This window comes from Haliotis rubra, unplaced genomic scaffold, assembly GCF_003918875.1.
Source record: "Haliotis rubra isolate DU_JTF1 unplaced genomic scaffold, ASM391887v1 Scf116, whole genome shotgun sequence".
NCBI lineage: Eukaryota > Metazoa > Mollusca > Gastropoda > Lepetellida > Haliotidae > Haliotis > Haliotis rubra.
Window position 1 is genome coordinate 644,933 of NW_025765070.1, and position 25,430 is coordinate 670,362.

The 25,430-nt window shown below is 38.1% G+C and overlaps 1 protein-coding gene across 1 annotated transcript; it reads right to left on the bottom strand.

Annotated features, from left to right (window-relative positions):
• Window positions 1-1,456: 1,456 nt before the first annotated feature.
• LOC124256306 (paired box protein Pax-1-like) lies at window positions 1,457-8,348 on the bottom strand. The gene is made up of 2 exons (XM_046690286.1): window positions 8,079-8,348; window positions 1,457-2,914 (listed from the first exon to the last, which is right to left on the bottom strand). Exons 1-2 carry the CDS (start codon window positions 8,080-8,082, stop codon window positions 2,115-2,117), a joined length of 804 nt encoding a protein of 267 aa, XP_046546242.1. The 5' UTR covers window positions 8,083-8,348; the 3' UTR covers window positions 1,457-2,114.
• Between the last annotated feature and the right edge of the window lie 17,082 nt (window positions 8,349-25,430).

A 25,430-nucleotide genomic window follows, 5' to 3' on the forward strand; every position in this document is an offset into this window, starting at 1 on the left:
AAGTTTGTTTGTTTGTTTGAATAAACAAAAGCACTGTTTCCATGTGGTGTGTTACGGACTGTGTGTTTCATGGAGCGAGGCTGTACACGGTGACTGCGTATGATGCTGTAGGGGAACCGACACTAGGACTAATTCACTTGGTGATATATTGTCAACAAAATTACACGATTACTGAACCTGTTAATGTTTTTGCTGGGTGGATTTAAGGATACGTTCAGTATTTTCCAGTCGCACATCTCTGGTGTAACACGTACGTGCAGTGTGTCTTTCCCCATCTGTAAATGTACATAAATTTATGTGTTGTAAATATCCATCAATCACTCAAGAGAAACTCGATCTAAAAAAGCCCATTGTCTCAGTAAATAATACTTCCCGGTTCATATACTGGCGAGACATTCATGCATACACGTGTAATATGCATTTGTTTTGTTCAACTCGCGGTCACATGTTAAATAGACATTCAAGGGTCCGTAGTCCATTACTTCAGACAGAGACATTTACCTCATTTAGTGTAGAGTGAAACACTTAAAAATAGTTACAAATTGCACAGAGGAAAAACATTCAATAAAAATGCTATATTATACATCCTGTATCGGAGTACATCTCGACATATTTTTTGACGTAGTTACAAAATATTTCAGTAACATGTCAAACCCTAAGCCGGCCTTAACGTCAAGCTGAAAGTCCTGTGTTGGAGATATCTTATTGATTTGTTACAACTGACCATCAAGTCAAAATGTGGTATATGAAATAAAACCGTTAAACACACTAAATCTTCCTGGGCAGTACAATATTTGTATACGATGGCCAGAGTATAGTATGTTGCTGGGCAAACAGTAAAACATCAAATACAGCTTTTATTATCACTCCATCTTTGTACGATGCTACACTTGAATTAAAGTTGATAATTTGTTCTAATCATATGTGAATAATTTTGTGTAATTTCTAACTTCTACTTTTCACAGAGAATTTGGTAGCTCAATAACAGGTCACCCTGTTTTCTCACAATCATGATAGGGAATGCTAAAACCTGTCGTGACACCTTCATCTGAACTATTGAACGCTGGGTTGGTTTTCAGGTGTATATTAAGGTATATTACGCGCTAAAGGTAGACTGACTGACTGAGTTTGGTTTTACGCCGCTTTTAGCAATATTCCAGCAACATCACGGCGGGGGACACCAGAAATGGGCTTCACACATTGTGCCCATGTGGGGATTCGAACCCGGGTCTTCGGCGTGACGAGCCAACGCTTTAACCATTAGGCTACCCTTAGGTAGATAGAGAACAGGTTGAATGTACGGTATGTCACCTGTAGCTGTCCCGGCTCGCGGCGCTGGTGGGTTCATGTGGTAAACACACTTACTACAGTATTAGACCATTATTACACTAAACCGTTGTGAAATAATCCATCCATAATTTAGTCTTCAAATTATTTTGAATAACGAAACAGGCAGTGAGTGATCCAACAATTTATTACATGAATTGCTTCTAGAAATAACGCCAGACAATATTGATTAATGATAAACATACAGACATATGTACACGTGACTAGGCGGCAACACTTCAGGATGGATCACTTCCCTGCTGAGGCAAAATATGTCCCCGCGTGGCAAAGAAAGGGAGATAACCCTCCTGAAGGTTTTCTTACATATCAATAATTTGGCACTTATATTATGTAATAAAAACGACAATAGCAAATTGCACTCAATTTGATGAGGCATTTTTGCATAAATGATAATCTATGAAATGATTCTTTCACACCATGAGCAAATGTTCAGAACGGCGTCCAGTGATCCCTGCTGTGTCTGTCCCCAGTGTGGTCATGGAAAGGCAGCACTACACACTCGTGCAGTCGCCGCATTTATCTGACCACGTGACCACCAACGGTCACCGGACACCCCAAGAGAATCTGCAAAGACAACATTTTGCCGTGTCTTACCGTGCTATTGTGGGATGTGGCCATCTCTGCCAGAGCACAGTTCACCATCACCCGAAGTCCATATTGTAACAGCACCTTAATAGTGTCATCAAAGAATTCCACTCCAAGCTTAAATTACGTGTCCACATATACAGTCATAGGGCCTTGTCAGCCATCACAATGTTTGTTGACAATCAACTCTGAAGATACATCGGAGACATGGTTGGTTTCATTGCATAGTAGTTCGCGACGTTATAGTTTTGACCTAAACTTGTGCCATTGTCCGGTGGCATTGACCCCGCCTGTCCTATCGCTTGTTGGTACCTGAAGCCCAGAATATCATTGACGGAATGTGAGGAGGGCCACGCCCTCATCATACATGGAGACACACAGCTTGAAACAGGGGGCTTGTTCATGGGAATACTTGGCGGCTGAGGTGGAATCTGATGGGGGGTGGGGATAGATGGCATCGTGGGTGCGGGGCAAGAGTACGGGTAGAACTGGTTGTGATAGATGGGTGCCGACGGAGGCGGAGCGATAGGGTTGGGGGGCTTGCTCTCGTACTGTTGTCCCTGAGAGGGTTGAGTAGCCCCCGTCCCCCCAATCTTGTTCCTGAGAATCCGACTGATGGAGCTGACTGAAGGAACGTTGTATTTGTCACACACGCCGTCGGCTAACAGTTTGTCTCGGATCTCCCACGCAAAGATGCCTGGGTCCCGCTCTTTGTACATCTTGATATGTTTAACAACGTTGGGAGTGGTCACTCGAGGCTTGCTGCCTCCTATGGCACCGGGAAGGATGGACCCCGTCTCGTTGTAGCGGGCTAAGATCTTGCTGACACACCCGTGAGACACCCGGAGCTGGCGACTGATGTCACACGGCCGTACACCCAACTGAGCTAGCTCCACGATGCGCAGACGGATAGCGTTTGGCAGTGGACGGCCGTTGACGAAGACGCCTCCCAGCTGGTTGACCTCCCCGTACGTCTGGTGCTCTGTAACAAAAAATTTTTGCTTTTGAATGACGAAATATACGAGAACATGTACTCATTGTGGCAACATAATTTGGAGATAAATTATAATATTATATAATATTGAATAAAAATATAATTAGCTATTTCTCAACTGCAATATCTAATAATGAGGTTATCGCGCAATTGTTTTGGAATGGCTATATATTGAATTAGGTATAAACATCGTATTAATGAGCCTTGGGGAACTAGATACAATGTATTGGTTCATAATGAATGATATTTACTGTCCCAACTTACACAAGCTCCGGAGACTGATATAATAAAATGCCATTTCCAAAGTGTATCGTCTCATCTGTAACCAACGTAAACATTGCTCGCAGTACTGGAATGTGTGATTTACTGTTCGGCATAAGGTCGGACAGGTACAAGTGTCAATATAATTTAAACTGTAACTTGGTTTTTAGTCAGTGGCGTCAGTGATAATTGTTCAACCTCAGTAAAAGCCTCTTGATTTGATCCGCCGGTCCATCCTCTGGAGTAATTGGGGGCGCCTCGGTGGTCTGTGAGACGTCAGTTAAAAGGTTACGAAATGCCGTATTATGTGACTCTCAGATTTAGGGCAGATCCAACATTAAATTAAGAACTGATCACGCTGACGAGCTTGTCAGATACTGACTTTCTGTATCTTAGACCGGCGGTAGACAAGGGTAAGTATTGACGTCACTTCATAGAAATGTGTCATGTATTCATATACTTCCATACCAGTAAAACACCCGTTCGATTTATTATGTCTACGAAACACACCGCTAGCCCACACACATGCTTACACGCTTCATGCTAGTTTTAATTTCAGTGATCCCGATCATCAGAGAATTCTACCTGTATCGTGTAGGAAAAACATGCACGTTGTGTGATTAGTTTGTGAATGTCAGCCTATATTAGTGTGTTGTGTGGGAGAGAGAGAGGGAGAGAGAGGGAGAGAGAGAGAGAGAGAGAGAGAGAGAGAGAGAGAGAGAGAGAGAGAGAGAGAGAGCGAGCTAGCTGATGTGACACAGAGCAGTGAATACTACATATTTTTATTCATTCTACTGGCTAGGTACACAAGGTAGATTGAGCCCCTGGTAGATTGTAACAATCGCAGACATGGCCATTGAGGCTTCACAACTGTACAATGCTCTATACCGAAACATCGCTAGCTGTCACAGTAGAATTAATATGTTGTTTAAATACTTTGTCATCCGTCAACTTGTACGAGATGCCTATCCGTGACAGTACTGTGTGTTACGCTGAAGCAGCATGTACATAACATAACTGACAATTCATTCATGAATAATAATAATTATTATTATTATATTATTAAAACAAAATATGTTAATTAAATACAGAATATTTTCTGTGTCTTCATTAATCAATTATAACTTCGTGCTCGCTGTTCGATGACTAATATTTCCCTATGGTCTGAAAACATACTGATCATCTGTATGTATTTTCTGTTTGTATATATACATCGTACTGAAACTATATGAATTACAATAGACCAGACACTGAATGGATCTCCATTGTGTCGTAGATCAGCAACAGCTGGTGGTCTGTGCGACCCTAGGGAACACAGCGATGGAATACGCCAGAAGATAAATCCGAATGGTGAGTGTATCGCAAGGTTGTACCATAGACTTGTAATTACAGGGGGGCGGGCAGTGTACATGTAGACAGCAGCAAGTGTCACTCACGGGGACAACAGGGGCTGCAGACTCACACAGACACTCATCCCAACTCATGTAGCTTAATCTCTAAGTGTGCTTGGCAGGGGCTCATTGTGTCCCTAAGTATATCATATCACTCAAGCATGGTTGTGTTATATAATTTTTCAACGTATATATGGCAAACGTATGCCGTGTATTCTACTGCTGCCTTCTGTCGCCTGTAACGGAGCAACTTGTCAGAAACAATAAGCAGATATTTATGTATTAAACCATAGTCTGTTAACAGACCAGGACTGTATATAGTCACCAGTAATCTCATGTGTACATACAACTCAATCAGCGCTCTTTATCAAGTACTTTGGGACTGACGCAAGTTCACAGACGTTGAATTCTTAGGTGTTTGATTCAGAACGACGTTCCTAGTATGAGGAATATTTTAAAGGTTTTTTTATAATAAAAGTAAAAGTCGTCAGTAGGACATAAACCGTCCCACTGAAACCGGAAGACGGAATAGAAATATTGCTGAAATCCCACTGCTGTTACAACATATCTGCCGGTAATAACAAGGTCCCTGTACATTAAAACTAGCAAATCATATAGTATATGTCTGTTATCCTAATGGCACAAGTTTATAATCCACATATATTGTTTAAAATCACCCCCAAAAGTTCTTAACAATCACTACCGTTATACCTGATTTTGAGGTTTACACTCGGTGAGCGATCTCATTTTATGGACATGAATTTTGTCTTATATTCTCAGATTTTTAATCGTTCGATTCATGGATTGGATTCCTTACAATATTTGTAACCCAGAGTCAGTTTGACTTATTATTGTTTGAATATTATAACAAACATGTAGAGAATTTTAAATATATTCTTAAATATATTTGAGAATATTAATCAACTTTAAATGGGGAGATTTCCGTACATTGTAAAACTCTCTATCAATAGAAATAGTGTCAAGAATAACCGAGTCTCAGTCAAATAACTTCATAATAACAAAACCTTCAAAATTGTTAGGAGAGTTAGTTGTTGCCTGTACATGTCACCAGATAACATGCTCAATTTCAACCAAACTCTCGTTTCACTTTAAACATAAAGTTCGCAGGCTTCTTTCTGAAACGCTGTAAGAAGACATTGCAGCCCTTGGGACAATTTGTGTGTTGGAATTGAGTTTGACGCGGTTGTATTTAGCTGATAAATACCGCCTGTTCCGATTTCTGTTCTCGCACTTATCTTGCAACAAGCTTGACTCCATGTTTACCCGAGACCATTTGTTAGTGTCCGCATCAAAACACGTTAACATAAAGTTCCAACATTGCGCAACGTTTTTTGAGGAATTTGATACAGTTTTTTTGGGGTTCCACATAGAACCAAATATACATAACCTACATACGCTGCTAGAAAAAACACATGTATCTCGACAATTGTTTTTATTCCATTGTCAAAATAGTAAATATACAGAAAACCTGATACATGTTTGAAAGTTAAACAGATAACTGATAAATACGCAGATTGAAAGCACCATCAATTAGCGGCCATTTACAGATATTGACAATTTCCATGTCTGTTAAAGAATTTAGCCGATGAAACGCGTTCCGCAAATATCATTAAGTATAATATTTTTCTGAATAAAACATGACAACACAGTAAATATACAGTGCTGAAATCAATACCTTAATATAACACTTGACGAGCTAAAGTAACAAATAAATACCTAGATATTTCCTGCATTGCGTGAATCTTAGGATTAAGTTTGTAAATGTTAGACTACTAACCCATATCCACAGAATTTCGAGCGATTATGTAGAAGCGACGAGTTATGGAATTAGAGTTATCAACTCCAGATCTCTTGTAAGGCAAATGACAGGGAAGAATAATTATTCAATACCGACATTGGAAGGCCCTGCTTAGTAAAGAAGACATGACATACACCTTGAAGTGCTTGATCAACAAAAGAAAAACATCTTGAGAAGCCTGAAGGATCGGTCTCCAAATACAATGTCATATCCATGTTAGTTTGTAAATACGGGCGAGAGGGATCGCTGACCCGCTAGGGGTAGACGGCGAACGTTTACCTACCCGCCGCAAACAAAACCAAATTGGCACTTTCGATGAAAACACGCACCTGAAGGGGCAAGTTTTCTCAAACACCTAGATAAATCACCGCTCTCCCTATTCCAAGGTGACTAACTAATTTAGCCCTGCGACAAGCTGGAAAATTAAGATGGCGATATCTTGTTGTTGCTGACCTGTTATCAAGCCAAAACGTGAGAAACGTTAATTCTGGGTCCAAATTAATTACCGGCATGTGGCAGGGTGTACGACCGGACCAACCTTGGACATAGATGACCACTGCAAATCCTAAATATTTCTTACAAAACAATATTGTGGATGGTTGTTCATGATTAACATCTAACGAATTATAAGGTATTATACTTAAATTATTTTGTTACACTCTAATTTTGACTTTGGGTTACACAAACGGAGAAGACTTTTGTGAAAATATAAACATAAGTGGTCAAAGTGATTACAAGTGGTGACAAGTAAGTCGGTAGCCGACGGGTTGTGTGGGGCCCCGTCCATCTGGGTCCGTGCATGACCTCTGAGTGGACAGTACTTAGTTCATGTAGCTAATCTATCTGTAACATTCAACAATTTGTAACACTGCAGCTCCTCATTAGTACACTTCTCATAAGGCGTGATAACTTCCTCTGAAGCAAAACGATGTTTATTTCGGTTAATAGTTAATAGTAAGGAAACCAAAACTATAGATCTCTATTTGTTAAAAACAAGCAAATGTATGTTTTGTATTTTTAATTTATTGTACACTATAAGTGAATTTTTTTCTTCAGTAAAGCAATATTTCATGTTATGCATTGACGCTTACGAAATTCGTTATTATTATTAAGATAATTAATTGCAGTTTACTTTGTGACGATCATCACTTACATATAATGAGTATGGTACAATCAGCACGTTAAACAGCCTCACTGTAATTATGGATGGAGACTTTAATGCAAAAATATAAAGTGTGGAAGGGAACATTATATAGTGTGGAAGGAAACATTATCGTCACTAAAAGAATGAACTATTTCACGACCTACTCCACATGCGTCATGTCGAGAACAGAAACTATTTTAGGAGCTGAAAGTTAATCCTAAATTCACATTTTGCTCGCGCTTAGCTGTCAAAATGGTTGGTTTATGCATGTTTTGCAGGGTTGAGTTTACTATTGTAGCAACTGTGTCCCATATGGAAGCAATAGATGGCTGTGTTTTGGTGGCGGGGACGAAGTGAGAGGGTCATAGAGGTATAAATCTCGCCCAGGGAGGTAGTTGTCGCCATCAACCTGAGTGGTGAGGGGTCAGTAGTCACCTTGAAGTACTCCAGGCGTCTAATGGCATAACTGTTTCCCCAGCGCGTGTACCGGGTGGGGGCATTTGGTCACAGGAGCGTGATCGCTACCCACTCACTTACCCATAACTGAAGCGCCGTAATCCACTGCAAGTCCAGGGTTTGGGATAGGGTTGGCGTCCAGCTTTCCGACTGTCAACAGCTCAGGGTGTTCCTGTAAAGGTAAGTGCTGGACAAACGACGACAGCTTGAATGGAGGGTTCGGTAAACTTTGGTCTCCGTTAACTGCTTGGTTTCATATTGCGCGGTGACTTTAGGAAGCGTTATGCATGTCAATGGCACCACAACGTGACTTTTACTGTCCCCCAAGAGCGCCTGTCGTTCCCAGTAGACAGAACCACCCGCTTAATTGAGCGTCTCGACACGTGATTGGATGGGGGGCGTGTAGCCGTCAATCAGGAGTCTATAACCCCGCCTTGGATCACCGAGCTCCTGTCAGGCATCGCGCCTGTCTTTCTAGAAGAGCTAACCAGATTTGTTCTCCACAACTACCAATCACACACCGTGCCATTACCGTTGGAAAATGTGGTCCCGATTTGCAAGATCAAAGGAAATGATTTGACCGAAAATCAAATTATGCTGGAAACAAAAGAATAACTTTAGGATGTAGTTTATCATATATCTTGATAGTACCATAGAGAAAGTTTTGGTGTCGGCAAATGCACATTTGGCATTTCTATTTTCTTACCCCCTGCTTCTTATGTACATGACGGCAAGAAAGCAGCAGCGTAAATATGTATTTACCAGAGGAGTCCTCACGCTTTATTCAGATGGCGACCATCCTAGACGAAGCAATGATGGCCTGATGCTTGATGCAATACACTCAAACGGGAAAGGTGTTTGTTTCGCCCAATCACCTAAACTACGCCACATTAAGGGTGGGCATCGAATCTTAAACCTACCAGAAAATATCTGCTTTTACAATTGAAACATTAACATGTAAACCTTCGGTACAGTGCCATCCCTTTGGAATGGATGTAAAGTATTGGGTACATGGATAGTGATTGTCGCCAGTCCGGGGATCGGTCCCCCTCCAGCTAGTCCTCCCCCCTCCCAAGCAGGGTTTCTGGGAGATCTCGCTTGGATTCGTGTAATTTGGAAATGGCGTTTCCAGCAACATACCGTGAATCCGCCGGCCTGGTTCGCTGCCTCCACCATGCAGAATGTACAACTCAAACGAGAAATCCATGCCCTATAACCACACATATAAACCCGTCTCGCTAACTTGGTGCCTAAATCAGCAAATACTTTAACAAAGTTTAAAACCTGCTCATTCCCCGCCGGTCCAGTGAGACACACACCCCAGCAGGAGTAGGCACCTTGCAGGATATACTCCAGGGACGGTATTCCTTAAAAAAGGTATGGCAGTAAGTCTTGGAACAATTAACATTTCTTTGAACACTCCTATTGTTCAAAGGTGTACGGATGCAGGAAATAAGCGTTGTGTATTTGTCAAAATACTGGTTATATTTAAAGCTAGTAATAAAAGTCAAAGAAACTGCTACCGATAGAATATGTTTAACATTTTCATGTTAAGTAATAAGTACTTTAATGTTTTGCTTCAGTTGTTGCTAATTTGTGATATCATTACATATTTATTGCCTATCTCAACTGATGCTATATATATGTTAGAGCTACGTTGTATAAACTGTTGCACATTACACAATATATTCTGGTCTTTGTCTTAAAAGTTGAACATGGATCTGTGTAATTCTTCCTGCTATATTCACCTATAATGTGTTATCATCTGTAATGGAATATTTACACCTGATTTAGCTTCGCGCGATTAAATATCAAGCGTGTTCACTGTTCCTTTACTAAACGTAAAACCCACTGACGCGCTAAAACTAAGTGCAAAATCAGCTCATATCAATCTTCAAACAACTATGGTTATAACATTAATAGTTTTTTATTGAAAAAAAATAACTATTTAAAATTGTTTTGACGATGTTTTTGAAAAAGAGTGAAACAATCAACAATGTTACAATAGAACACAGTTACGTTTTGTATATATTTTCACAAATGTATGTTGATTGTGTTCTGGTCCAGGCCACCAACTGCTAGGTATGTAGCGACAGTTTATACTTGACGGCATGTATCAGAAAGTTCATGGATCTTGTATCATGTTGTTACATGAGCATGTCAATGAGTTGTCTCTCGCAAGGTCTGCCAGGTACTCGGAGAAAGCCATCGGAATCTGCGTCAAGGGTATTGGATAGTAGTGGCCTTGTTATAGATCTTTACATAAATCGTTTAACATAGGGGTGATTATTCGAAAACATAAATATCTGATTATGTAGATTGAAGTGGTTCGGATGGTCCTTGCCACTTGAGATTATGTATTCTTACACATCCCATGCTGTTTCTGTTGCATGGCACCGTGTGCGTTTACAAACATTGTTTGTGTCTTCAGACCTTGGTCAAACCAGAAAACAAAATCCAAGTTAACAAAGGACGTAATTTTAGACAAAGGAAAAATCATAACAGAACAAAACAAGAATCGTCAACAGATTTAGCACCAGTCATATATGCCACCTCAGTTCAAACAACGTGAAATGTTCTTCTTCTTATTATTTGTGCAACAGTCTGGCATTGCAAATGTGAAGTGATACATTTCAGAAACATTTAAAACAAACTCTTCAAAAGAAAAAACAATAAACACTGACAAAGCGCGTGCAGATTTCTGCAGTACTGTCGGATGAAAGCATCGGGCCCTAGCTCGGAATGTAGGCGGGATGTTTCTGACAAAGTGTGGAATCACTGGATAGAGAGGAGAATGGAGATCACTAGAGGAGCAAAGACATACTTAATGGAGCGGCAGACAGAAAGAAAATAGCTTCATTCATCAACCCGTGGGTATCCCGGTGCACTCGTTGCCGGGCAACATACACATATGTGCATACATGCACGTGCAGCCATCCAGGGCGGAAGGGTTCCGGCTGTCTGTGCATCAATCATTTTGGTAATAACGTACCGATATATACTTAGCTTGTAGGGTAAACCCGTGAGATTCAGTTGGCTGACGCTCTGCTGGAGCTCGGTACATAGGTGGGAGTTCTACGATATACTCACATACCACCGCATTGCCATATCCAATTGTAGGGCATAAATTATAATGTTATATAGTCGGCACTAACTGTTGGCAATGTGAAGACAACTATTCACTTTTGTAAACAAAGATTATTTGACAATCTTCAACAATCACAGAGTAGTTCTATCAACATGCTTACACTCACTATACCGAGACGTTTCAGTTCTATCTATCTATCTATATATCTATCTGACTGAGAAAGTTATCTGATTATCTCACTGACATGCGTAGCTCATGCAACCAACATTGCCTATGGTATGGGCCAATGCCTATTTTACTGAATATATTTGTCTGTACACTATGCCTTTTTCGATATCAGACTGTACCTCAAATATAATCCTAATTTTCAAACAGACCCAAATGAATAGAATTTGAAGTGAAAAAGAATAAAATGCATCTTCAAAGTCGCTTTTTGATTCTTTCAAACATGAACGTGCAGTTGCCATCGCTTGCACACCAGTAACATCAGTGGTGTCTGTGGGCTAGATAAAAACCTTCATGTCTATACTTTATGATAAACAACTTCATATCTATACTTTATGATAAACACCTTCATGTCTATACTTTATGATAAACAACTTCATGTCTATACTTTATGATAAACAACTTCATATCTATACTTTATGATAAACACCTTTAAATCTATACTTTATGATAAACACCTTCAAATCTATATTTTATGATAAACACCTTCAAATCTATATTTATAATAAACGCATTTGCATCTATACTTTATGATAACACCTTCAAATCTATACTTTATGATAAACACCTCCAAATCTATACTTTATGATAAACACATTTACATCTATACATGATGATAATCACCTTCAAAGCTATATTTTATTATAAATACCTTCAAAGCTATACTTTATGATAAACACATTCGCATCTATGCTTGATATCGATATCAGACTGTACTTCAAATATAATCCTAATTTTCAAACAGACCCAAATGAATTGAATTTGAAGTGTAATCAAATAAAATGCATCTTCAAAGTCGCTTTTTGATTCTTTCAAACATGAACGTGCAGTTGCCATCGCTTGCACACCAGTAACATCAGTGGTGTCTGTGGACTAGATAAAAACCTTCATGTCTATACTTTATGATAAACACCTTCATGTCTATACTTTATGATAAACAACTTCATATCTATACTTTATTATAAACAACTTCATATCTATACTTTATGATAAACAACTTCATATCTATACTTTATGATAAACACCTTCAAATCTATACTTTATGATAAACACCTTCAAATCTATACTTTATGATAAACACCTTCAAATCTATATTTATGATAAACACCTTCAAATCTATACTTTATGATAAACACATTTGCATCTATACTTTATGATAACACCTTCAAATCTATACTTTATGATAAACACCTTCAAATCTATACTTTATGATAAACTCCTTCAGATCTATACTTTATGATAAACACCTTTAAATCTATACTTTATGATAAACACCTTCAAATCTATACTTTATGATAAACACCTCCAAATCTATACTTTATGATAAACACATTCGCATCTATACTTTATGACAAACACATTCAAATCTATACTTTATAATAAACACCTTCAAATGTATACTTTATGATAAACACCTTCAAATCTATACTTTATGATACACCTTCAAATCTATACTTTATGATAAACACCTTCAAATCTATACTTTATGATAAACACCTTTCAAGCTATACTTTATGATAAACACTCCAAATCTATACTTTATGATAAACACATTTACATCTATACTTGATGATAAATACCTTCAAAGCTATACTTTATGATAAACACATTCGCATCTATACTTTATGATAAACACCCCTGAATCTATACTTTATGATAAACACCTCAAAATATATACTTTATGATAAACAAATTCGCATCTATACTTTATGATAAACACATTCACATCTATACTTTATGATAAACATATCCACGTACTCACACCTACACTAAAGTTACGAGTTGTGTTTTCTTGCAGGCATAGGTTGCGAGTTGTTTTTACTTGCAGTCATAGGTTACTATTAACATTTACTTGCTGATACAGGTTACGAATCGCATTTACTTGCAGGCATAGTAAGGTCGATTCCGGACACTATGAAATATCTAACAGTGAGTGAGTTCAGTTTTACGTCACACTCAGCTATATATATATATTTCAGCTATATGACGGCGCTCTGTAAATAATCGAGTCTGGACCAGATAATCCAGTGATCAACAGCATGAGCATCTATCTTCGGAATAGGGATACTGAAGTCGTGTTTGGTTTATAACCAAAACTGACCAATTGATCCCGTTAGTCATCTCTTACGACAAGCATGGGTTACTGAAGATCAATTCAGAACCCGGACCTTCACGGGTATGAAATATCTACACATTATGGTGCCTACATATACTGCATGTAGAGACCTGTCGAAGAGACATAATTCTCACTGTAACCTCACTGGCCTAGATGTCGAGGACACATTCAAGTAAAACTAAATATATTGTAGCATACAATACAATGCAAAACGAAAGGACAATGTTTGATATACACGTCTTTTAGTAATTAATGACCACGAGAAACTATATGTTATAGAAATAACGGACAGCGACATGACACACTTTTCAGAAGTTATGAGGCGTGAACTGATCCCTCAAAGGAGGATCATATATACATGATCGCGTCGTAGCTTATCTCATACATATTTATTCTTATCGCAGTCACGGTAGCCACACACATGCGCAATGCCAGAAAATCTAACAGAAGGACATTGTATAAAATACGACAACCTGAATCTCTCCTTTCATAACATAAACCTGAGAATGTTTACGTATCCTAATCTTCTTTTTGTAATAAAACCTTAACTCTCGTGAGGAAAATAGGACAAAACAAAAAGTAGATTTTTATTGACATATCACTTTCATTTTGACGTAGCAGTTTGAAGGTGTTTGTCGTACACTGACTATTTAAGACCAGATAGAATCACGGAATAAGTTTGAATCAACTTCCGAAACAAATGTGTGCATGCATTTCACTGGTACAGGACTCTTGTGCACCGTAACAGCCTGAATGACAGTAAGTCGGAAAAAACAAACTGCACGTCTCTGTTGATCTGTCATATGTTCGATCTGAACTGAAAATACCATAGTTAGCCCTATTACTTCCACAAACTGAACTGTACTGGCCCGCTATAACAGCTCTTCATGGTTTCATTTTTCAAATAGAAATATCTTTACAATTTTGCAAAAATAAAAAAAATGCTCAATAAACAACTCCTTTGAAATTTGAACCGAAAAAGAAAAAAACATTATTTAGATTCCACACATGGTAGGTGTCATGTGATTGCAAATTCATTTCCTACTCCAGTGTTAACTGAAGCAGTCTCTGTTTACATGAAATTACAAATAGATGTGAGCAACTTTAACAACAGTTCTCTCAGTTTTCCATATTATGAAATGAACCCGGCATACTTTCTTTTCCCCCTACTGAGGTGACAGTGTTACTGTATAACATTTAAATAATTTCAATATTCATATTATGGCAAAAATGCTTCTTTGCATATCACGAATGTCAGGGATATATGTAATAACATTCCATTTTATAATAAAGTACAAAATAATCACACGTCCTGAGGGGTAATGTTATAAATGTCCACTGTTGCAGTCAAGGAGAGGGTCAGGGGAAGCGGTGTGTGTGCGTGCGTGCGCGTGCGGCACGAACCTAAAAGTACCCGTCAAGTACATCAGTAACTTTCTACGCTGTATTTTAAAGAGGTAACAATGAAACTGACACTATAGCACATAAGCAACTTTTTTTTCTTTTTAACTGAAAGCGGGTAAAAGTAAAACTAAACTAAAAGGGCAGCGTCAACATTCTACTAATTTCCACTTTCATTATAATTGTTTAAAAAGATGCCCTTTTCTGCAGTTATAATAACGCTCGTTTATTGTAAACACACAGTTGTGGAAATGTTGTAATAGTAATCAGCATCATCATCTCCAGGTTGAAAACATGACAGAGTGTACACAGCAGAAGTGTAGGCGACGCTGTGTGTCCGACGATTAGATGCTTTATAATGATCTCTTGCAGTAGATACTGCCTAACAATAATATTTCTTGTAATGGTGAATGAGCATCTCTGAATGAAGTGAATAATGTTTCATGTCTTATGAGAAATATGTGAAAAATATTACATGAAATGTGATGTGAGAATGTCCATAACTACGAAGGCCAATATTAATACAACAATGTATTTATCAGTTGTACTTCAGATAGTGGGACATTTCAGAACTAGCACACCTGCAAAATACACGACGGGATGATGATGATGAAAACTCTTAGAATTGTACAGGCAAGTTTTTACTTGATCAAGTAAAAGCAAGGGGATATAGGAATACAGTGAGAATAAACATACGTATTGCAGGCTAATATATTTCGAATTTATATCATTGTCTTTGTGGTTCTTATACAGACTCCAAGGTTCCGGGCATATTCCCGAGATGAAATCATCAGCCATAACGCTACGACCAGAAGTAAAGACGGTCCGTATTTAATGTTGCACTTACACTCTGAATGTGTTAGAAATGTCATGTCAGTGAATGCGATGTTAGCTCTTCACATCCAGCCTGGCGATACGTTCACTCCGACATGTGGCAAAACCAACTCTTATCGTCTCAGTCAGTATTTAAAGAATTACATACGCTGTTAAAAAACAATATTTTTTCATGAAATTCAAGCCGCAGTTTCCTACTTGAACATGTTTCTCCTGAAGTTAATTTAGCCTTTAATTTCTGATTTCAAACTAATGATCTTTGGAAGCATAAAATTTATCTAAAAGCAATAAAATAATATTCCTGCTTTGATTTTATCTCCACGATATCGAGTTTTGTCGGTATCTATACGTTAGCCAGTAGAACACGTCTTAAGACGTTGCCCATACCTGAGACCGCTGCCAACTGTTTAAATCAGAATGTACATTTTCATTGGACAAATACAGACTGTATACAATATACAGTATACAGATTATCAGTATCAGACTGGATGGGAATTCACCGGCAAAACTTTCTCGCTCAGTCTTCTGACTCTGAATAAAAGCGCAGTGCGTGTTCGAATTTCTTTGTACAAAACAGTGGCTCCTGGGTCCGTGTTGTGAACGGTCAGTGAAGGGCAGCTTGTGGGGACCTTTTACTGCCGCATCTAGTGTCCAGCTTGCTTCACTGACCTCACTATTTTCGTGATAACACATTCACCACTGTTTCCGAATGTTGTGTATGGTACCATGAAACTATGAACACACAACACAGAGGTGAGAGGGGACTTATCAATGCTAGTATAAAATGCAACATGGCGACTGCATATTTAACAACGTTTCAATACATTTTGACACTTAATTTAATGAATTGTTTGATCGGCATTCTAATTTAATTACTGTAACTAAATCAGAGAAGTGTTTTTTCTTCTAATGAAATCATAAAGGTAGAAACCTATCACATGGTGGCTTGTAAAATAAAGGCATTGCAAGCACAATCTGTCTGGGATACCTCACAACTGATTGGGATAGTTATAAATTGCCCCCGTCGCCCTTCCCATCCACACATGCATAGGTAGAATCATCAGAACCCCTCCAACTTTATCCCCAATTTGACCAGTGTTACCACAATAAGTGACCACACCAAACACAACTAAACCAACACATACAACAGTTGACCAGTGTTACCACAATAAGTGACCACACCAAACACAACTCAACCAACACACACAACAGTTGACCAGTGTTACCACAATAAGTGACCACACCAAACACAACTAAACCAACACACACAACAGTTGACCAGTGTTACCACAATAAGTGACCACACCAAACACAACTAAACCAACACATGCAACAGTTGACCAGTGTTACCACAATAAGTGACCACACCAAACACAACTAAACCAACACACACAACAGTTGACCAGTGTTACCACAATAAGTGACCACACCAAACACAACTAAACCAACACATACAACAGTTGACCAGTGTTACCACAATAAGTGACCACACCAAACACAACTAAACCAACACATGCAACAGTTGACCAGTGTTACCACAATAAGTGACCACACCAAACACAACTCAACCAACACACACAACAGTTGACCAGTGTTACCACAATAAGTGACCACACCAAACACAACTAAACCAACACACACAACAGTTGACCAGTGTTACCACAATAAGTGACCACACCAAACACAACTCAACCAACACACACAGCAGTTGACCAGTGTTACCACAATAAGTGACCACACCAAACACAACTCAACCAACACACACAGCAGTTGACCAGTGTTACCACAATAAGTGACCACACCAAACACAACTCAACCAACACACACAACAGTTGACCAGTGTTACCACAATAAGTGACCACACCAAACACAACTCAACCAACACATACAACAGTTGACCAGTGTTACCACAATAAGTGACCACACCAAACACAACTCAACCAACACACACAACAGTTGACCAGTGTTACCACAATAAGTGACCACACCAAACACAACTAAACCAACACACACAACAGTTGACCAGTGTTACCACAATAAGTGACCACACCAAACACAACTCAACCAACACACACAACAGTTGACCAGTGTTACCACAATAAGTGACCACACCAAACACAACTCAACCAACACGTACAGCAGTTGACAGTCGTCAAGTATGTTGTGGGTACTCGAGCCGCCCCTACCAGGCATTATACTCATATCAGCCATTGAGCCATCAATCACTGTCACTTCACATTCATCTTCGCACATTTCTCTTCACGTTTATCAATCGGGTTTCTCTTGGGATCGACCAAAAAACACCATGATTATATTTTCAGGTTCTCCACTCAGATACTGACAGACGCACTGTTCTCACACTGCCGTTTTCCTCAGTGGAGATCGTATGTACTGCATGTTCTTGTATGCTGACATTCAGGCTTCATTGTGCGCTAACTGTGTAAGTGTGGCAATGATTGGTCTGTTTGAACAGTATTGATAATTCTACAGTTAATGCTTGCAGTAAGTGTTCATATTTTAAATGTAGATCAAACCCACCATTAGTTTGTATGTCTGCACTAAACCTGCTCAAGGGATACGGTGAGTTGTTTTGTTCGCTTGGGTAGGGGTGTTCATCATGGTATGAATTTGATAAAAACACAAGGAGCGTACCTTAAAACACAAGGAGCTTACCTATGCGTGTGTGATTTATTGAAAAGAATATTCATTGATATTCTATTCTCCTTCTTTTTCAGGCATGGGTAGAGCACATATTTAGATGCATCATCACAATATGATGTGTATAATAAACTTATTGACAGTCTTTTAAAAAAAACATATTAAAAAACGCGGGATTTTCGGAACAGGTGCAGATGTCCTGAATACACTGATAGATACATCATTTCCCAACGAAATCAGCGAACACCATATATAATAATGACCATCATACAATCAAACGACAAAGGGTTACATGAATAAGCGATCTATGTTCAGTGTGTGTGTGTGTGTGTGTGTGTGTGTGTGTGTGTGTGTGTGTGTGTGTGTCTGTCTGTCTGTCTGTCTGTCTGTCTGTCTCTGTGTGCGTTACAATTTTATGTAGGGGAATGGAGGAATGTCAACATATGTTACAAAAGGTATATTCGCCTTTGTTTTGAAAGAAAATTAAACTTTACTATTTATTCTAATATATAATTACGAAAAGAACGGAAACATAACTGTGAGTGGAAACTATTTGATTCCAAAGGAATGTATTATCCAAATATGTCTAATTTTGTTTTTGTTTGTTATTTGGTTCTGAACAGAGTTTTCTCAAGCAGCAAGATTATGCTTTTGGAACTTAAATATTTTTTATGCCTTGTTAATCTTTTATTAAAACTCAAAACTTGATATTGCAAAAGCATCTCAACACCCACGTTTGATTATCATGCTGCAGAAATCACCACAGCCTTGAGTAGCCTGGACGGTTCCATTAAGCAGGTGGGAGTTGTCTCAGACGATTACCCCTCCACCCAGAAGGGATGTGTTACAATTTGGATACACTTCATTACAACGACTATCTCACGGAGGAACCTTATCTACAACTAAGTAAGATTTCTGTATCTGATACAGGCATACACTGTCAGTACGGCACCAAATTCTTTAATGACTTTACAGTCCTTTAGAGAAAATGAGTTGTTATTGTATAATTTGAATAGCTTTCAGATGCGTTATTTACAACTACACACGGGCCTGTTAACCGAGCACGTGACACCACGGTCCCAGGTAAGCCGTTTCCTTCCTGTATTAAGCTCCCTCGTCTGTTCATCTTCGTACTAACATCTAAACATAACCGTAATAGCTCCGAAACATATACCTTCTTCAACAAGACTAGGTAAGGCAAAACAACATACACAGAACATTTCATAATGTCATCAGCTGTAAATGTCAGATGGTTGGACAATTAACGGCATCATTTAATGGGTCCTGTTGATCATGACAGCTTCAGCATACTGAATAAGAATCAATTACACTGTATAATTCATCTTCACATATGTCCGATATTATTAACAATATTTATAGAAAGTATATGTGAAGTATAAATTCATCAACCAAATACGTACGGTTTTTTAATCACGTGAACCCGAAGTTTGCGGCGGGTTCGTTTTTCGTCATTCGAAAACTGAGCCAGCAGCGGGTTCGTTATTCTAAGGCTGTATTCAATTAACAGGAATATGTCCACATACGCTGGCAGTCTTGTAATAAATGTCAACAGGGTGGTGTACTTTCTTTGGTACTTTTCAATAACGCAAGATTGGGTTGGTTATTCAGTTCATGTCTATCTTATACTGTGAGGCAGAAGATAGTCATGTGTTTATCTTCCAACAACTGTTTAGTAATTTAGTACATTTTTAAGAAAAAATGTCCAGCACCGGTTTCATTATTCAGTGTGTCCAACAATTATATCAAATGTATTATAGTCTTTAGTCAGTAATCCTGTGAGTGGAAAGCTTGTAAACAGTACACCTGAAAGAACCACCTAGTATTATTTCTTACGTAAATGTCAATGACTGAACACATCACTGTAGTTGTTTAACATCTTGGACTAACTTATCCACTGCTGACTCGTATGAAAGAAATTACGAAAAAATAAACCGATGCTAGCGTCAGGCTATTACGTGAAATAGACCGGTTTTCTCATATTGTCTTTTATAAACATTACATTAAAGAGAAATGCCTATCCTATACATTGATAAAGAGGATGTATTTATAGACTTCGTAAACAGAATATTCATCTCTGATCATGAACAAACTATGAATATAATTATGATATGTAATACATCATAGGAAATATGTCATCCGGAGAGATACTTTCGTGGAATAATATGTATTGTTATGTTCTTTTGTAATGTCGTAAAAATGTCATCTCTATTTTCGTTTTGTACCCGTTACAGAGGTAGTAATGATATCAAGCGTTACAAACTGTTCAAAAACACAAAACACACCCACACAACAGAGTATCAAGATCAAGTTTGTTTAGGTTAGTTATTTGTCAGCTAACAAAGCATCAGGATGAACTGTATGTAAGTTAGTTACTTGGCAGCAGTCACGTGTGTACTGTTTCTGTTTGCGACATACAGACATTGTATTGATATACAGTAGTTTTTCTGTTATAAGAGAGGAGTAAAAGGTCATTTGGGACCTATACACACATCGTATATAATATGGTTCTATCTGTGGAAATAATTAATAATTGTTTATATGCTAAGAACATGTTAGAAAGTGAGAAATTGGTAACATTAAAGGTATCATGAATGTGAAGTTGTCATTCATTCAATATCTTTACCTTATATTTGTTAATGTACTCATATTTAAACCCCACAAACCCCAAACCCCTAACATATCAAATGGTATGTCCCCAGGCAGCGATTGTTGAAGCTACTCACAAATCTGTGACGAGTTGACTGGAGACACTATGAAGATAAAGCACACAATTGTCATGCTACTACAGCAAATAGAGGGCAAATAGTTAAACAAAAGAAAACAAAGTATGTGATCATGGGGCAAGCAAATAGATTCCTTTGTAACATCGACATTAATACTTTCTCTAAACTTAGAGAGTTATTATTTATAAATACTATTATGACGTAGTTTATCAACACAGTTTGCTGTGTGTACACCCCCCATACAAGATATGTACGTTTGCCTGAACACTAAGGTAGGGAAACGTCACAATGTTCACTGGGAATACCGAGTTAAACGTATGATAAATGACATATAAACATTGTTCAAATCTTCTGATGTTCTTTCACATAAACAAGCTGTTGGTTCTTAAGAAGAATGAATGATTTATAAAAATGAGTGAACAAATCAGTGTCTTACAATGTTTTAGATACAGTCACTAGTTTTTGGAACATACAGACAATAATACCTGCACTATTTTGGTTAGAGAGTTGTGTGATAGATTCCGTGGCCAACGTGTCCTGTATTCTATGCATCATATAATAGTGAGATCCGGAAAACATATATGCTCGTTTGTCGTAAGCTAGATTGATAATTAGGTTTTGGACAAATCGTCTAATCAAAGTACAATATCCTGAAAACTTTGATAAAACTGTTACCCTCAAACTCGTCTCCAACGTTATCTGCTGTACTTCAATATTTTACCTATATTCAGAATGTTTAGTTATCTTCGTATCCTAATGTTACTTTAGAGAAAGTGGCATTCTATATTTAGGTGTCACCATAAGATCTTATCTTCGTAACGGGTAGATAGAGAAACGCTCATAGAGGGAATAAACCAGATAACGTAGAACTCCCGCGATATTCAGGATGTGCAGTATATACTCGTGCACTTTTCATAAACAATGACGCTTAAAATATTTACCATTTATTATTTATTCCCATAACATGTACTTACTTGAATGTTGAATGTCAAAAGTAATGCTTATCTGCCGGAAAAACAAAAATATTTTAAAACGTTATAAAAAATGTAATGCGGCGGAAACAGTCGCCTTAATATCGCAAGTTAAGGTAAAACGTTACTATGATAATCATGTCAAGCATGCTGTTTGTTTTATTTTAGCCAACATGTATCAATGATGTACCCCTTCTTTTGTTCGATATGCTATGAAATTCAGGAACATTGATTCCACCAGTGGAATTTCAAGTATCATGTATATATGTAATATCTTATACATTTAGGGATTGTGACCTATACGTATCTATATATTTAGTCAATAGTCTGAATATAAACAGATTTTTTGTTGTTGTTTTTTGTACCTGCTATAGTTATCCCGTAACCATATTTTGCATCATGAATACATTTCCCCATTTACAAGACTTTTACCATTACATGTTTTAGTAATGCGAATTGTTAAAGCTATTCTCTGAGAAGATAATACAAAGTAGGAATGTCCAAACGGTTCAATATCGTACCACCAAAGTGCCTGAAAGAACCAAACATTAATGAAAAACTTTGTCAAGACCATAAAGAGACTTTATATCGTTATTCTGCTGTTCACTGCTAACTGCAGCATATATTCCATGTAGGCTTTATTGTACCACTCATCTTCTAATATAACGACATAGATTACACTACTTAACACAGATTACAACATTTCAGTACGTCAACACAATGTAGTCGCTGAATAAGCAAAGCTTATGAAGGATAGAGATAAATGTGTTGAATGCAGTACCTGCCCTGAGATCGCCCTTTCTCCAGAAGGCAGTAACTCTGTTTCTTTATTATAATAGTTCCTTCCGGTAGTGTGATCATGTAAAAGCTTATTACAATAATTCGGGAGGAGCCAAAGAAACTATACCTCTCATTTCATCATATGTTTCAGCTGAAAATATCTCATGTTAGCGATGTTACATCAAAACATGTACTGACGCTTAGTAATCCCTACTTCTGGTTTTATTTGGGAAAATATAATTTAATTTAAAACTTTTTGAAATGTCAAAAAATGAGTTCGCGTGATACACAGTTGATGGTGGATAGCATGGACATCTTATCTGTCAAAATCACGAAATTTGAATTTTGCAGCACAAATTTGCAACAGCTCAAACTTGGGAGGAGGTCATATGTTTGTAAATTCATTTTTATAAACCCCAGGCGTCATTAGATCAAAATAATTGACACACAATTCCACAACTACCGACTACTTTTTACACACTGTTGAAGGAATGTCCCATGGCATATAAACGTTATCAAACCTAACAAAAGCTCGCTCAGTCATAGGAAAAACATCGGTATATATCTATTTTATTTTTGGCCCTCAGGTTAAAAGCTGACAACATTTATATGAAACGCAAATACATATCAGCTTGTTTGTGAAGGTTTGTAACATTATTACTTGAGATGAATACAACTAGATGCCTCATTGTATTAATAAGCTTGTATTATTGATATTGGAGATAAAATACCACTAGAAACCCCAGTATAATATGAGCAGGTAAAATTGATATTTGAGATGTGTTGCAACTTCATATCTACTTGCATGTGAAAGTTTGGAACATCGTTACTTGAGATGACCACAACTAGATGCCTACTTCAATATACCACGTGTAACATTCACACATGGAATGAAGCACTGCTAGATGCCTTATTGTCTATAGAAGTTTGAGGTGAGAAGAGACCCGACCAGATATCTATTTGTATGTACACACTTGTAACACTGACACCCGAGATGATAGACAACGGGATACCAGCTTCAGTGTGTGAACTTATAACATTTACACAAGATTACACACAACTATACACACGTGTGTAGATATTAGTCTGTATAATTAATTACGTAACTAATATGGAGAGAAGATCTGCAATGTAAAACTAGTTTCACCTTATCCATATCTGACAATAGTTGTACCTTGAATGAGAATACGTACCTGCACAACACTTAGCTAGGCCATGCTGTAGCTTCAGAAAGATGTGTCCCAATACCTGTATCTCCTTATAAAATATATTTTGATTACGAACTTCTTGGCACTTGGTTCTTTCTGAATGCATACCCCTAAATGTTTCATACACTTTGAGTAAATCGTAAGCAATAGTTAATTTGATAAAATACCTGTGCGATGATCAACTTGTATAACTGCGACGTGTTTCTGGTCAAATACTCCAACCATCGTTGTTTACACCTGCTGGGTAACCAATGTGAAAACGGTGTGTTGTGTGCTTTGTAAATGGATTTGATATGTTGGTTCTACTCTCTGTATCTTTATACCCGAGTAATATATTAGATATGAATACACTGGACAAAGTACAAATGCTGCATGTTACGAATTCTTTCAGATCGGTCTATGTTTTAACCTAAGGTGGTTAGTCTTCATTGTTTGTCTGGACACTTCGTCACCCATGCGTTTACTGACATCTTGATGCTAATAATGGCACAACATGTTCCCTGTAGTGAATGTGCATATGTCCAATGGTGAGTTTTCTATGTACAAATGCTCTGTTTGTTTTCACCAGCTACACAAAGTCGGCTCCGAGTGTGCAGCATTTAGAAATGTCCAAATGCCGGATGTATTTTCCTACAGAAATTGCTCTTGTGTTGTTGCACGTCACTGATGTCACAGTGATGTCAATGGCTTGTCGATGACATGTACATTTCACCAAGTTCACTGTTATAGTGTTGACGTGTGTGGTTGATTGCCCACATCGACGCCTCATTACAAACCCATTTCAGTCCCACACTGTGGGGGATTGTGTCATTTCACATGTATATGTTGTTTACACAGGGCTCCTTGCGCATAGAACAAGACATTTGCTTTCTCCAAGTGCACAAAACACGAATAAATGTCTCATATGTTTCAAATGAGACCTGTCCGAAATAAACAATCTCGTCCCCTCTGATTGTTTATTATCAACAGTTGTACAAGCACCCACATACTGGTGCAGTCGTTGCTGTGTGGCTGGAACTGCATACACCGGTAAAACATCGACCCCGAGATTGACGGCAGTACCGGTAGACCCTCTCAGTCACGTTACAACACAAACTGCATGGTGCAGACTCACATGGAAGCTGACTGAAGAATGCCCCGAAGTGTGACATTCGTGTATTGTACACACAGCCCCCTGCTTCCAGTTGATCTGTTTGGTATAGCTGACTATTCCTCAAGTCATGTGTAGGCCTACTTAGCTTCAGGTTTACATGTGTACATGCCCTTTAACATTTGTTGTGTGATAAGGGGATACAAAATGAGAACTTTTGTCCTGTTTGGGGACTTTTGGCAATATTAGTGACAGTTTGGATTGTCATATAATAACTGTATTCCTGTGACAATCACGGTAAAAGTTCAATAGGCTTCA